Source organism: Accipiter gentilis, chromosome 3 (assembly GCF_929443795.1).
Source record: "Accipiter gentilis chromosome 3, bAccGen1.1, whole genome shotgun sequence".
Taxonomy (NCBI): Eukaryota; Metazoa; Chordata; class Aves; order Accipitriformes; family Accipitridae; genus Astur; species Astur gentilis.
In genome coordinates this window covers 32,333,554-32,347,019 of record NC_064882.1, presented here as the reverse complement: position 1 = coordinate 32,347,019, position 13,466 = coordinate 32,333,554, and the positions used below count along the sequence as shown (strand labels likewise).

General features: G+C 36.4%; 1 protein-coding gene across 2 annotated transcripts in view; it reads left to right on the top strand.

Annotated features, from left to right (window-relative positions):
• Nucleotides 1-13,466, top strand: part of CPEB2 (cytoplasmic polyadenylation element binding protein 2) — a 57,209-nt gene that overhangs the window by 41,626 nt on the left and 2,117 nt on the right. For both annotated transcript variants that reach the window (XM_049791257.1, XM_049791250.1), the window contains 4 exons: nucleotides 4,300-4,418; nucleotides 4,713-4,827; nucleotides 6,701-6,882; nucleotides 11,600-13,466. The exon at nucleotides 11,600-13,466 is cut by the window's right edge and continues 2,117 nt beyond it. In XM_049791257.1, the coding sequence (XP_049647214.1) occupies nucleotides 4,300-4,418; nucleotides 4,713-4,827; nucleotides 6,701-6,882; nucleotides 11,600-11,827 (644 nt within the window). In that variant the 3' untranslated portion in view covers nucleotides 11,828-13,466. The remainder of the gene's footprint in view (nucleotides 1-4,299; nucleotides 4,419-4,712; nucleotides 4,828-6,700; nucleotides 6,883-11,599) is intronic.

Sequence of the window (13,466 nt, the reverse complement as noted above, 5' to 3'; positions counted from 1 at the left end):
GGCACCTGTTGAAGTCCCGTGCCATTCTGGAGCACCAGCTGAAGGTTAGGCAAAGTTGTATAGAGGATAAATGTGCTAGACACCTCCGTGTCCCACTTGGTCAGCTGAGTGACCGTCCAGTCACCACTGACTACATTAACTGGATCTCTGTACTACAGTAGGAGCTTAAACACAGTCACTGCTGAAATATGGAAATAGGCGTTTGGATCTCGAAGTGAACCCTGCTCCCCCTACTCAAAAGTGCCTCAGCTAATAGCTACATTACAATTGTATCAGCTTGTGTTTTTTCACTTCAGGTGTATTTTGGAGTTAATTCTCCATCAAATGACTAAACTGAACAAGTGAAAGACTTATGTTTTAAAGATTAAATTTAATTAATATGGTGATGAGATCTCTTTAAAGAGGAATAGATTAAATGTTGTGTGTCCTTCCCAAATGTGAATTACTCCCATCATCAAATGTAGATCCATTGTCTGTATTAACCTGCAGCTTACACTGATTCTTCCTGATTTAAGCTAAGGTGCAGCATTCTGGGTGCAAGAATTGCACTGCACTGAGGCCATTTAGTCTCCCCTGGGGACAGTCTGTCAGGACAGTAGAGGAACCAACCCCAAAACAAAATACAGCTGTACTGACTGGCATGGACAGTGCCATGCTGGCTTGTGCTATTTTTCTTGACTCCTTCCCTAAGTCACTAGTGATAGGAGTTAACTGGAGTTTGATAGAATTAAAGCTGCTCTCTGATTTCTACACAGAGTATGCACAGCAGAAGAAGTGTCCCTTCTCCTTCTGGTAAACTTTCATATTACTATGAAATACAGAAATTATATCTTGCTCAGAAAATCATGTTAGCTACCAGTGTGAATCTAGTCAAGAATGCTTTGCTTTTGACTTTTTTTTATGTAATAAGCACAAAAAATGAAAAGGTTTAATTTGGTAATATAGCTAGGACTCTTCAAACTTATCTGATGGGCTTTCTGTTTCCAGTGCTGACCCAATACATTAAAAAGAAAAAAATATTTAATTTCTTAGTCTTGTTTCATTAAAAGAGATGTCAGCTCAGAGTAAGGATGACTATAACCAGTATCTTTAGATATCAGGGAATGTAGTTCTAAAGCCAATTATCTCCAGAAAGATTTGTGTATTATTTGAGGTAATTTTCTGAGGACAAGTATTATCAAAGTCACCCACACTGGGTGCCTTTGAAAATAGGCATATTTGTAATAGTTCCAGTGTTATGCAGAAGAAATTAGTCAAATGATAACCACTAGCAGGTGTTACCTTAACTTTGTCTTGCACAGGAGGCATAAATTCTGGTAGAGGTGCCTATGAACAAGAAATTTTTATAAGACTGTGCTTCATCTAATACTTTTCACCTTGTGGAATATGTACAAAACATACAACATTTGTCTCTTGGCAAGTAATATCTGATCATGACCTGCTGCTGGTGGTATACATATGACCCAAAGGTATGAAGCAGCTTCCTTCAAAGAAAACTATTAGAGTAGCTTTGCTTTTCCATTGTCAACAGGCTTTAGACTTGCATTGCTATTGCATGTGAAGCTCTTAAAGTTAAATGACTGATATGTTACACCAAAAAAACCCAAGAAACTAGGGAGTTAAGCTGTTTTCTAGTAAGTAAAACACCTCCTACTCTTCACCCTACCTCCCCACCATGTTTCACTGTAACACATGGTAATTGTAGTTCAGTACTACTCCTAAAACACTAGTTAGGCACTTGGTATTTTTCATCATACTTAACGCACACGGCTTACCACCACCATACTAGCTTTGCAGACATTAAACATCCACAATAGTTCATGAGTTACAGATGTTGGGGTGAAAAATAATCCAATAAAAGCATATATTGAGAAAGCAGGAAGGGATAAGAATGAAGTTTATGCCATACAGTTGTTGGCATGTGGTAGCTGTAGTAACAAGAAGAGGCCTAATTTATGATGTCTAAACGAAATACCTAAGATAAGAGTGTAATTTCCCTTTGCAAACACTTTCTAATTAATTAATATAGGCTGTTTGCCTATGTAACTGGTGTTCTTTGGAGAAGTCTATGGCTGACGTATAATTGATTTGTGCCAGGAAATGCACCCTGGTCCAGAGCAAGTGATGGAAAGTGGTTTGTATGCAGACTGCACAAGTCTAGCATTCTTTGGAAGGAATTGGCTGTCTCTGTATATGGCTATAAAATGTGGGACCTGAGCAAATTATCTTCTCTAGTCAGTTTTCTTCATCAAGAGAACTGGTTATTTTCCTCCAGGCTAGACTTGGGGAGCAAACTGAAATGCACTGTCAATTATTGAAGGACCAGAGCTGTGGAGCAAAACTACAGCCAGAACAATCTGATAGTACAGACTATACCCTAACGTCCTCTATTTCTTCAGAGGGGGAGTGGTACAGCTAAGTTTATGACACAAGCCTGTCTGATGCTTAAAATTAAATGGGATGAACCCAGGCATGAGTACATGTTTCGCAGATAACGTTGAGAAAGCAGTATTATCATATAGTTTTGTTATTGCTTTCCTTTTATTTCAGGTGTGGTAGGATATAGTAATCCTAATTGTTCCCTCATCAAGTTCTTGTATTTGAAATTTGTATCTTTTTACAAGCTGCCACAGTTAAGCATATTAATATGTTCAGACATACAGGTGGTAGATCTTGTGGAAACACTGACCATACTTATGTATCAGGAGCTATATGGCAGTACCCTTGATTTGCTTTAGGATAAGAACTGATGGAAAATCAGCATCTGGCAAAATATTTTACTTCTGGCTGTGTGTCTTATGTTGTATGTCCGATCCCTTGGTCAGTATCATGTGCATTTAGCCCTCTCTTTGATTAATCAAGTTTTTGCACTCCCATCACTCTTGTACTGAGCTCTCCATTCAAACAGGAATCTGTGTGCCTGGTTTCCACACAAGTAAGGACAGTTACATGGGTCTGGTCTCACTTACCTATGCCAGTCTGCACATTCCCTCATTCAGTAAGTTTTGCATGGGTAAGATGTGGATTTTAAATTCTAAGATAAATACTGAAAGATATCCCCATTAAAACAGATTTGGAATCTAGCTAGTTACTAATAAAACTTAAGTTAAATAGGTTGTCACTAAAAAGTAGTGTTCAGCAATGAAAAATGGGCTTCACAAGGAAATGCTTCAGCCCAAGTCCAAAGATGCCCTACAGCATATTTGTTAAGAAACTAAATAAGATTTGCATAAAAATATAGGCTACATAAAACCTTGTCATGTGTCCCTTGTAGGTAGCTGTGATAGAACCATGGTATGAGGAGTAAGAAATGAGGTACAAGGTATTAGAAAGACCAGTATATAGGCCTTACAGCTTTTTCTTTAAATCCTGCGTTTGTTCCCATGTATCTCAAATCAGTCATGCATTTGTTTCTCTTAACTTTATATTCTTTTAAACACATTGATTCTTGAATGCTCTTCAAGATGCACCCTTCCATCTTTGCCTTGATGACGACCTATACTGTCTATTTGCAGTAAGAAACTGCCAGTGGTTAACTAGCTTCTCTCAGAAATACAGTATGATTTCCAAAAGGCTTGGTAAAGCAGCCATGCTCCCTCTTGCCAAGCCCACTCTAGGGCAGCTGCTTCAGCATTTACTTTTCCATCCAAGTAATAAAACATAACTTGGTGTGAAAATTCCACACTTGGTAGTAATCTCAGAAAGAAATGTGCATTTATCGTCCTTTTAAAGTTCATTTTAGAACACAACCCTAATTGCACTATCAGGCACCTGTAAAGTAACAAATTCTGTATGTATATACTGTAACTGTTAAAAGTATTTTAATCTGTGAGGTTCTTTGCTTGTCTAACTGTCTGTTTTTACTGTAGCATTAAACAAGCATTTTAATTCCTATTTTTGTAGTGTTTGGGAGGTTTGCTGGGTCACTTACGTAACAAAGTACTTTGATCTAATCTCTAGAATAGAGATTAGTCCTTTGTGCCAAGTCGGATTTTCATTGTATAATGTCCGTTGCTGCCAATGAATTATGCTCAGCCTAGACTTCCAGTACATGATAGAACAGACATATTTGCTTTTATTTGGTTATTAGTCTCTTCTGACAATTATTTTAAGAATAGAAGTTCTGTTGATCATGGCAAGGTAGTGCATAGTTAAAGAAGATGACTAATAACAAAGAATTGGTTTGACTTTCTTTTCTTTTTGGAGTAAACGCATTTGTATGGAAAAGTCACTGGCAAAGATGATTAAGAAAAATAAAGATAGGAGAAAAAATATCAGTTGGTTTGGATTTTTTTCTAGGTTATGCGTTCCTCCTGTTCCAAGAAGAGAGTTCTGTTCAGGCCCTGATTGACGCCTGCATTGAAGAAGATGGAAAGCTCTATCTATGTGTTTCCAGTCCTACCATCAAGGACAAGCCAGTAAGTAAACAGTAGATGGCCTGCAGGCTATAGCTGCCATCTGTCTAGAGCTGCATTTGAAATGATGACGATGAAAATAATCAAAAGCAAACTACCATTGGCAGAGCTCAACATCTGGAACAGTTGGATGATTTTAAAATTGTACTGTTTTGAATTAATAGGATTAAAACAAAGCACCGAGACTTGCTAAACTAATGGGGTTACGACTGACAGTTTATATATAGGCTGATGAACATATATCCACAGTGTAGTGAAACTGAAAGTACCATACTGTTTTCTTTCCCAATTTAATAGGTTCAGATCCGTCCCTGGAATCTAAGTGATAGTGACTTTGTGATGGATGGTTCCCAGCCACTTGATCCTCGAAAAACAATTTTTGTTGGAGGAGTCCCTAGACCATTAAGAGCTGGTGAGTATAATCTGTGGCTATTCTTAAAAATAGGAGATTATTGGAAATAATTTGAACCATTCATACTTTTGTATAGTTACATATGGATAGATATAGATATATACATAGAAAAATAGAAGACTGTCATGATACTTATAACCACAGTATTCATGTTTTCTTACATTTCTCTAGTAACTGTTTTCATCTGGCTTTGGCCATAAGTCACTGTTCCTCATTGAGATTTACTGGAAACTGTTACATGTCTAAAGCTGTAAAAAAGATTTTGATTATACTAGCAAACTGTAGTGTAAACTATGTCACAAAAGAGTTTGTTTTTAAAATAATGCTATGAAAACTTCTCTGCCATGGTCCATGAGTATGTGGAGCACTATTTGTACTTGCTTGTCATTGTGCATTAGTTACTCTTCTACTGCTATCACATCGCAGTTACTCTTGCTAATACAGACAAAGCAAAAACACAGGTGATGAAGGAGTAGGAATAGAGGAAAAAGGAAGAAATTCAGAGAGCTATCATAGTCTGTATGGCACAACAGTATATGAGATTGCAGGACTCCTTCTAGTCAGAGTGCATGAAGGAAAAACAAAATGTTTCTGTAGCTGTAGAAATGGTTGATCTACGACCTGGGCAGTCTGCTTGTGAGATTGACTGCAGTAGCCTTTTACAATATTTTATGGTGGCCTTGTAGGAAGTAAGTTGAAGTGAATGTTGGAAGTAGAAGCATAACATACAGTGGTTCAAATCCCATCTTCTATTAGAATGACTCCTGGACTTGATCAGTCTTCCATAGTTCATAATGAATTTTATTCTTAAAGAAAGATGAGCTATCAGATGGAAGATGTAGGAGAACCAAGAAGTGATAGTGCAAATTTGGGGTATAAAGAATCTTAAATTATTCTATCTTGGACCTGCAATGCTCAAGCTTTTCTGTTATTTTACTTTTAAGACTGTAGTTTTGACTGTAGTACAAGCTCTGTAAATGAGCATAAACACAGTATGTTCCAACAGCAGATAAATTTTTCTTCAAATTCAGTCCAAATACTCCAGATTACTGTGCTGAATGTCTGTGATAAATTTAATGGTTACATTCTTATGTTTAGCTTTCCAATGCCCTGTATATGTGAAAATGAAACTTTTTATGGCATTGTGAAATAAGAATCGTGACTTCACAAAAGCAGTAAAACTTTAGGAGACTTTTCAAACAACTGTTAAATATCAATGACTGCTGAGATCTTTATACTCTAATACAGAGGATACTAATTCTGAAAAAAAAATAGTATTTTTCCACCTAAATGAATTGTAAAACTGAATTCAGTATAAAATTTTACTAGAAGATTGCTAAAATACTTGATCAGTAAAATTTGGGATTTTTGTTTCTATGAACTTCAGTATCTAAGGTAAATGTAGCACTGTAGAGATGATCAAGCTCTGTGTGGCTGATGAAAAAGATGCCAACTACATCTCTAAATTCAAGTAGTACATAGAGTGTTAGGACAGCCAGTGAGCATGTACCAAGGAATTTGTGGCACGTGGATATATTTTATACAGCTTACATTCCATGCCTACCCAAAAAGTCTTTTGCTGTAATCTCCTGAAAAAACCTGCTCTGGAATTTCAGTTCCAGGTTATCAAGGACTGCAAGGACTTACAATTCCATTGTTCCTTGGATATGTACCCAGAGTGTGAAAGATCTGTCTGCTGAGTATTTCATAGCTTATTTAATAGGTTTTTATATTTCTTGTTATTATTGTTACATCAACTGTTGCAAAATTAATTATTAAATTTAACTTTTCTAGTATTTTAAAATACAAGTATATTATACAAAGTTTGTTCTGTAAGAACAGTTTAAATGAACATTATTTTGTTTCTTAATAGTGGAATTGGCTATGATCATGGACCGTCTCTATGGTGGAGTTTGTTACGCAGGAATTGATACTGACCCTGAGCTGAAATACCCAAAAGGTGCTGGACGTGTTGCTTTTTCCAATCAGCAGAGTTATATTGCTGCCATCAGTGCTCGGTTTGTTCAACTTCAGCATGGCGATATTGATAAACGAGTAAGTTCTACAGAAATTAAAAAAAATAAATAAACATGAGAGTGATGGTCTATAAAGGAACTTCTCGGGGTGTGGTAACATTGCATTTGATTTGCTTTCATGCCAGCTTCTACATTTCTTTCAGTATTCCTGTAACTCTACTAGTTCCAAGACCTAAACCGTGAATGCCCCCAGACGAACAACATGCATTCCACAGAGCAGCAGTTTCTTCCTTGGACATATGTTAGACCATATGTTCTTTCCATTCTGGAGTTCCTGGTTTTGTTGCGTATGGGCAAAGGGCTTGAAAATCTTTTTCTCTTCCTTGTTCTAATGAAACCAAATACTGTGATAATTCCTCTGTCATTCATAGGAAACTCTAGTATTCATGGGTTTCAGATCAGCTTTATATTTGCAGCTGCCCTTAATTTCAGCCATAATTGTCAGTGCTCAGTACTTCAGAAAATTAAGCTCAACACCTAAAATACTAAATGTCTTATCCTTTCTGTTTGAGAGAGTCTTCTAAGTACTTACTGATGTTCATTTCTGGTTGCTACAGATGCTTATTGCTAGCTAAAGCAAAACTAACTTTCAGTAAGAAGACTAGTCATCTTCATTATTCCTAGTTAGAAATATAAGAGTAGCAAAGAAAACTGGCATCTAAATTATGTCAGTTTTAAGTGTCACTAGTTTTGATGTCAAGAGCTGCAGAGGTAGTCACTGGTATTAATAGATGTTCTTTAAAAAAAAAAAAAGTCTTAGAGGAAGAAGGGTTGAGTAAGTAAAGTAGTTCAAGGTCCAGTCTCCTCTACAGATGAAAGACATGCGGAAAAGAAAGTAGTATGGTTAACAAAAGTCTGCTGTAGGGAGGTAGCATGTGCTTCTCTCCTTTCAGATAGACAGAGTAATACAGCTTTACACCTGTCTTTCAGATACCAGTTGCCTAGTGAGCTGAAATCCCCAAACACGGTCCTTTCCAGAGGATGAGTGGGTCTGAATGTGGGTAGGAAACTAGGCTTCACGTTAAGATGTGACGGCTACCTTTTTCTGGTGCAATTGCTGTCTTTGTGACTTACAGCTGACTTCGACTAATTTAGCTTTTTAGCTTTTAGCTAAATTTAGCTAATTTAACTTTTTAGCTCTGCCTTTTGGCTAATTACATAACAGGAAAAATGGCCTTGACACTGTGACTGCATGAAGGGAAACAGAACTATTAATCATCTTGCATTTGAGTATTTGGACAAAATGGGAGTAAGGTCCGGAATCCAGAACTCCTAAAGAAAAGCTAGATGAGTCATTTAGCTTCAGAATTGGGTATAGCTTAGTGTGTTTCAGGAACCATCTATAGTGCATTTGGCTGTGAAGTGACCTAACTTTAAAATTAGAGGTGGATGGTTGGGTCCCATCCAAAGTAGTTCTCCCTCCAAGGTGGGAGACATGGACTTGAACCCTGTAAACTAGGAGACACTTTTATCTTGGTCCTCCTCTTCCCATGGGAGCGTCCCTTGCAGTAGCAGAGCATGTGGTAGGCTGGCAGTGCCATCTCATAAGAGAAAGGCAGGCACGAATCTGCGTTTGAAGGCTGCATTTCCAAGTACGCTGGTTTGTTGTTTTGTTTTTTTTATGATAGGTCACCAGAGATTTTAAGGGCTCTTTGGATGCTGAGCAGGCATCTGAAATGGCAGTGCTTGCTGTTTGCAGAGGAAGGGATATAACTTGTTAATGTGTGATGTAACACTGAAATACTTAAAGGGGGATGAGCAGTAAATCTCCAGTAAAATAGTGGGCATGTGCTGCAGGCCTCTTGGAGCTCGAACAGGGGAAAAAACCCACAAAATCTACCCCAAATACTAGATTCAGAAGCACAGCATTTGAGTTATATCCATGAGACTTAATTTATAGAAACAGTAGTCAAATGATTTCTTCAGTCATGATTACAAAAAAAAAAAAAAGGAAGAAACAAGTATAATTAGTCTCTGTAGATAATTGTTCATGGGCTGGAGAGGTTGGGGGAGAGAGAGAAGGAAGATCTATGCTTTCTCTTTAAATATCTGAATCCTCACAGTTTCTTTTTTGGTTGTTATAATTTGTGTTCTTTCTTTAGTGTTGCTTTTTTCATTCTTGAAAATTAATTTGCTTGACTCAAGTATTCTCTTAAATCTGGACTTTTGGCATTTTTATTAGCATCCTTGGTTTTTCTTTTATTTAAAAATGTGTGCTACTCCTGAGATGTTTCACTTGCAAAATACAGCTATGCCAGATCTAAGTATTTTAATAAATCTATCTTTAAACTTCTTTATTTATTTCAGAGGGTTATTAATCTTTATTTTTTAAATCATCTTCTCTAATTAAATCCTATGGTCAGTCCTTATTATTTATATAATTTTGTATATTTATACAACCCAGTTATTTGTGTTATGGAGGACTGATAGAGAACACCCTCTTTTTAGGGAACACCTTAACTCCTAGGTGCTTCTGAAAGTATGAAAAAAGCTATTTTCAGAAATAGGTTTTTGCACCATGGAATTATACACCGATGCCTTTTCAGGCTCTGAAAATGCTCTGAAATCAGTATTACTGCTGATTTATAGATGAGCAAGCAGTTAGTATAAATCTGTAAACCACTGGTTTTGTAAATGAGGAAGATAGTCCTACTTTGGGTATTTCCTTCATCTGAGATGTCTGTGTTATGCTGGCCAATAAAGCAACATATTGCATATTTCACTGAAATCTGAGAGGCAGGCTGTTCTCCTACCCTTTACCTTAGTCTAGCCTTTCTATACCAGTTATATCCAGTTTCTGTAGGTCTGCTGTCCTTTCACATTCTTTTCATAAACAGTTTTGTCTGCGTAAAAGTCTTTTTTCATTGCTAAATTTTGCAGTTCACCTGTTTATCCTTCTGAACTTCAGTTCAAAGTATTTATAGCATTTTTTTGCACATACCTTTTCCTACCTTAATTGGAAATCTCAGTGTCACAGTCGCTTAACAAACATTGTCTGTGATCTTAACTTCTTCCTTACCTAAGTACTCTGTAGCTTCTCTCCAGTTCTTTTGATGTGTAGATATGTTTAGTTTCTCTTAACAGATGTTTTTCTTCAGTAAAGTGCTCTTTGTCCTGTTTTAGCGTATATGAAAGCTCAGTTCCAAACATTTCCTTGAAACTCGTTTTGAGTTTGAGCTCCAAACAATTCCTTAAAATGTTGTTAACTTTCATATGTCAGCAGTTTTCATCCACTTCATGTAATACTTCTATTCCCCAAAGTGTTTCTCTTAATACATTTGAAATCATCTTCATACCAATCTTGGTGCATTAATGCACCGAAGCTTGAAATATATGCTGCTTCATGCTTTCAGTAATTCTGAACCACGAACACAGTTACTGCATAAGGTAACTGTTTATTGGAAAGTTTGAGTGTAATTTGTGATAAGGCAGGTCGTTGTAGTGAAATAAGTAGAGCTTGTACTGAATATAGATTACTGGAAGAAGCATACTCTTATTCCAAACATAGATGCATTTGACATGACAAGTATGACCTCTGCTTCTGAAGCTAAGAACATGAAGACTATTCTGCTGTAAAACTTTTGGGTGGGTAGCTGTATGTGTAATTTTTTTCCTCTGGAGACACAATGGAAAAAATAGCATTTTAAAGTTCTTCTTATTTCAAACATATTCTGCCTGGGTAAAGTACATAAAGTCAATGTCTATACGTAGCATTCTTCTCAGATAATAGTATCTCAGAAAAAAAATCTGTTATGGTAGTGAGTTTTAGTATGAACTGGAACAAAATGCGGAAAATACTATCTTTAAAAGTGAAGAAAATGTGGAAAACAACAATACATTCCTTAATGATGGAGTCAACTCATTTTGTGTTTTATTATGAAGTTCTTCTTCCTGTTTGATCGCAGTCTGTAACAGTTCAGTTACGCAAAGACATAATGCAAATTTACCACTGGACTCCTGCCACTTTTCCACTCTGGCAGTCAGATGAGTTTGGGAGAAAGAAGCTATATAAGACAGGTGTTTCTAGCAGTCTGTAGACTTGCAAAATGGTGTTTTAAAAATATTTTCAGAAATATATTGAATACAAATTTCTGTACAGCTCAAAGCCACAAGAAGGGAAAGTAATAGATGACCAAAATCTGTAACTCCAAATTTGGCCATATTTTAGAAGTGGGGAGTGAATTTATGGGAAACAGGAGTGCTAAAAGATCTGTATTCCAGCCTGCAGAAAGTACTTTTAATTTGCACACAAACGCAGTACATGCAGAGACTTATTTTTTTAAAAAGGTTAACGTATAAATGGTTACATTCTGTAAGTTCAATTATTTTTTGCTAAACAGTATAGAGTTGGATGTCATGTAAATTTGGGAGCTGATGAGATTAGTTGGGAGACCTCTGGGCTTGTTTGCTTGTTTTGTACACATACTTCCATATTATCATTTGCCAAGAACATCCTTCCAGAATAAATTACGGGAGGTTCTGATGTAGCTATTTATTACATATATAGCGTACTTCTAAAGATCTGCCTTGAAAGTGTTCTGCTTACTGTATGGATAGATCCGTAGCTGATAAATAACACAGAATAATAACTGATTAGTTAGATAAAGGCGTTAATATGTCTGATTTCATACTTCTGTTTGTGGTTTTTTTTAAACCAGAAAAAAACCTGAATGTCCTCGTATAACTTTAAGTAGGGATAGGTATTAATTAGAATCGTTTCTGTTTTACTCCAACAGGTGGAGGTAAAGCCATATGTGTTGGATGACCAGATGTGTGATGAATGCCAGGGTGCACGATGCGGTGGAAAGTTTGCTCCTTTCTTTTGTGCCAATGTCACTTGCCTGCAGTATTACTGTGAGTTTTGTTGGGCAAATATCCACTCTCGTGCAGGACGTGAATTCCATAAGCCATTGGTAAAGGAGGGGGCTGACCGCCCACGTCAGATCCACTTCCGCTGGAATTAAACATGGTGAACCAGCATCTACATAAGGAAAGAAGGGTGCATGTGGCTTACTGTGTTTGAAGATACTGACATGCAGAAGAAATAAGTGCATTCTTCTGCTTTTCACCCCAGCTATCAATACATGCATCTTTATCAGCAGCCAAAACACTACAAGCCTCTTGTTTTTCACCAAAACCCTACATCTCAGGCTTACTAATTTTTGTGATATTTTCATGTTAAAATAAAATGTTTTTTTGTATTTTCTCCAAGTTATTTTTATATGTAAAGTTAAAACTAGATATGAGAATGTTTTTGCGTAGGGGCACACAGTCTGCTGCTATATTTAGTGGGTGAAGCGTGCACTTATTTCTAAACATGGGTTTTTAACTTCAAGATCTGCCCCAGTAATTTACCAAAGGTAGCAAAATAGTGAAGATGGAATATGTCTGCTACAAAAAGCTTATTTTTATTGTTGTTGCTATTTTCAGTGTATACATAAACTAAAAATTAGGGTTGATTTTTTGCTCTCCATTTTGACTTGCAAGAAATAATACCTCAAGATAATCTGATTTATTAGCTATTTTTAAACATTTTTAATCACAAGCTGTATTAGCTTTGCTGCTATATAGGTGTTATGTGTAATGCCACCTATTAATACGGGATTGAAACGTTTAAGACACACTGCATTACAGATTAAATGCAGGCAGCACAATATGGCCTAAACTGCCATAGTTTTAGAATGTGAAAAAATTGCATGTTTACTTACCTGTATACACCATATGCATGCACTAGAACTATTAATTAACAAGAGGTGAGTTATTGCAAATGTTCAAAAAAGGCTCTCTTGAAACTAGGTAGCATGAGCAAATTTACAAAATTTGTTACAAAAAACAAACTTGCATGCATTATTGTGACTGAAGTAAAAAAATGTCCTACATGTGTACAATATGCAAATTAGTTTTAGACTAGAAAGTGCAGCCATTTTGTGACCTGGTCAGTAGTGGAATTCAATTTTATGCAGACTGGATGTAATATTGTAATCCCTGTGCAATTTTGTGATGTGTGCTTCTACTTAATGTGGCGTGATGTAGTATAGATACAAGTTTGAGTAAAAAGCTAGCATTTAAAAAATTCTTTTAAGCCCCCTTGATTGTTCATGGTTAAGATTTCCTCTACAAACCAAAGATGGCCAGCACACTGCTAACCAGTCACCAAATGTGAAACCCATGACAAATGCATACAAAAATAGACTTATATAAAGAATGCATAATGCTTTAGAAATTAAATCTAAGTAAAGTCAAAATGGAGAAGGTGTAACATACAGACGGCTAGTTGCATAACAAACTAAATTTTACCTTTAAGACAACAGTGAAATTTGGCTTAAAAACTCTTGCTTACATGTTTGACCTGTGTGCGTTGTGGTCTTCTGTCAAACTGGGGTCACTGTTGCATGAAAAGTAGCTACTTGACAGTCAAGGATAGTGTTTTTATTTTAATGAAGGAGTTCTAGTAATGACATTGCTTGCAGATTTTGAAAAACAAACTTAGTTAGGACAGAGGCAATATTTAACTGAACGCTAGAAGAATATCATAGCAGTGTTTTTGTCTATCTCAGAGCATTTTTAATGCAACTAGCCCCTACTTTTTAACGGAACAAACAG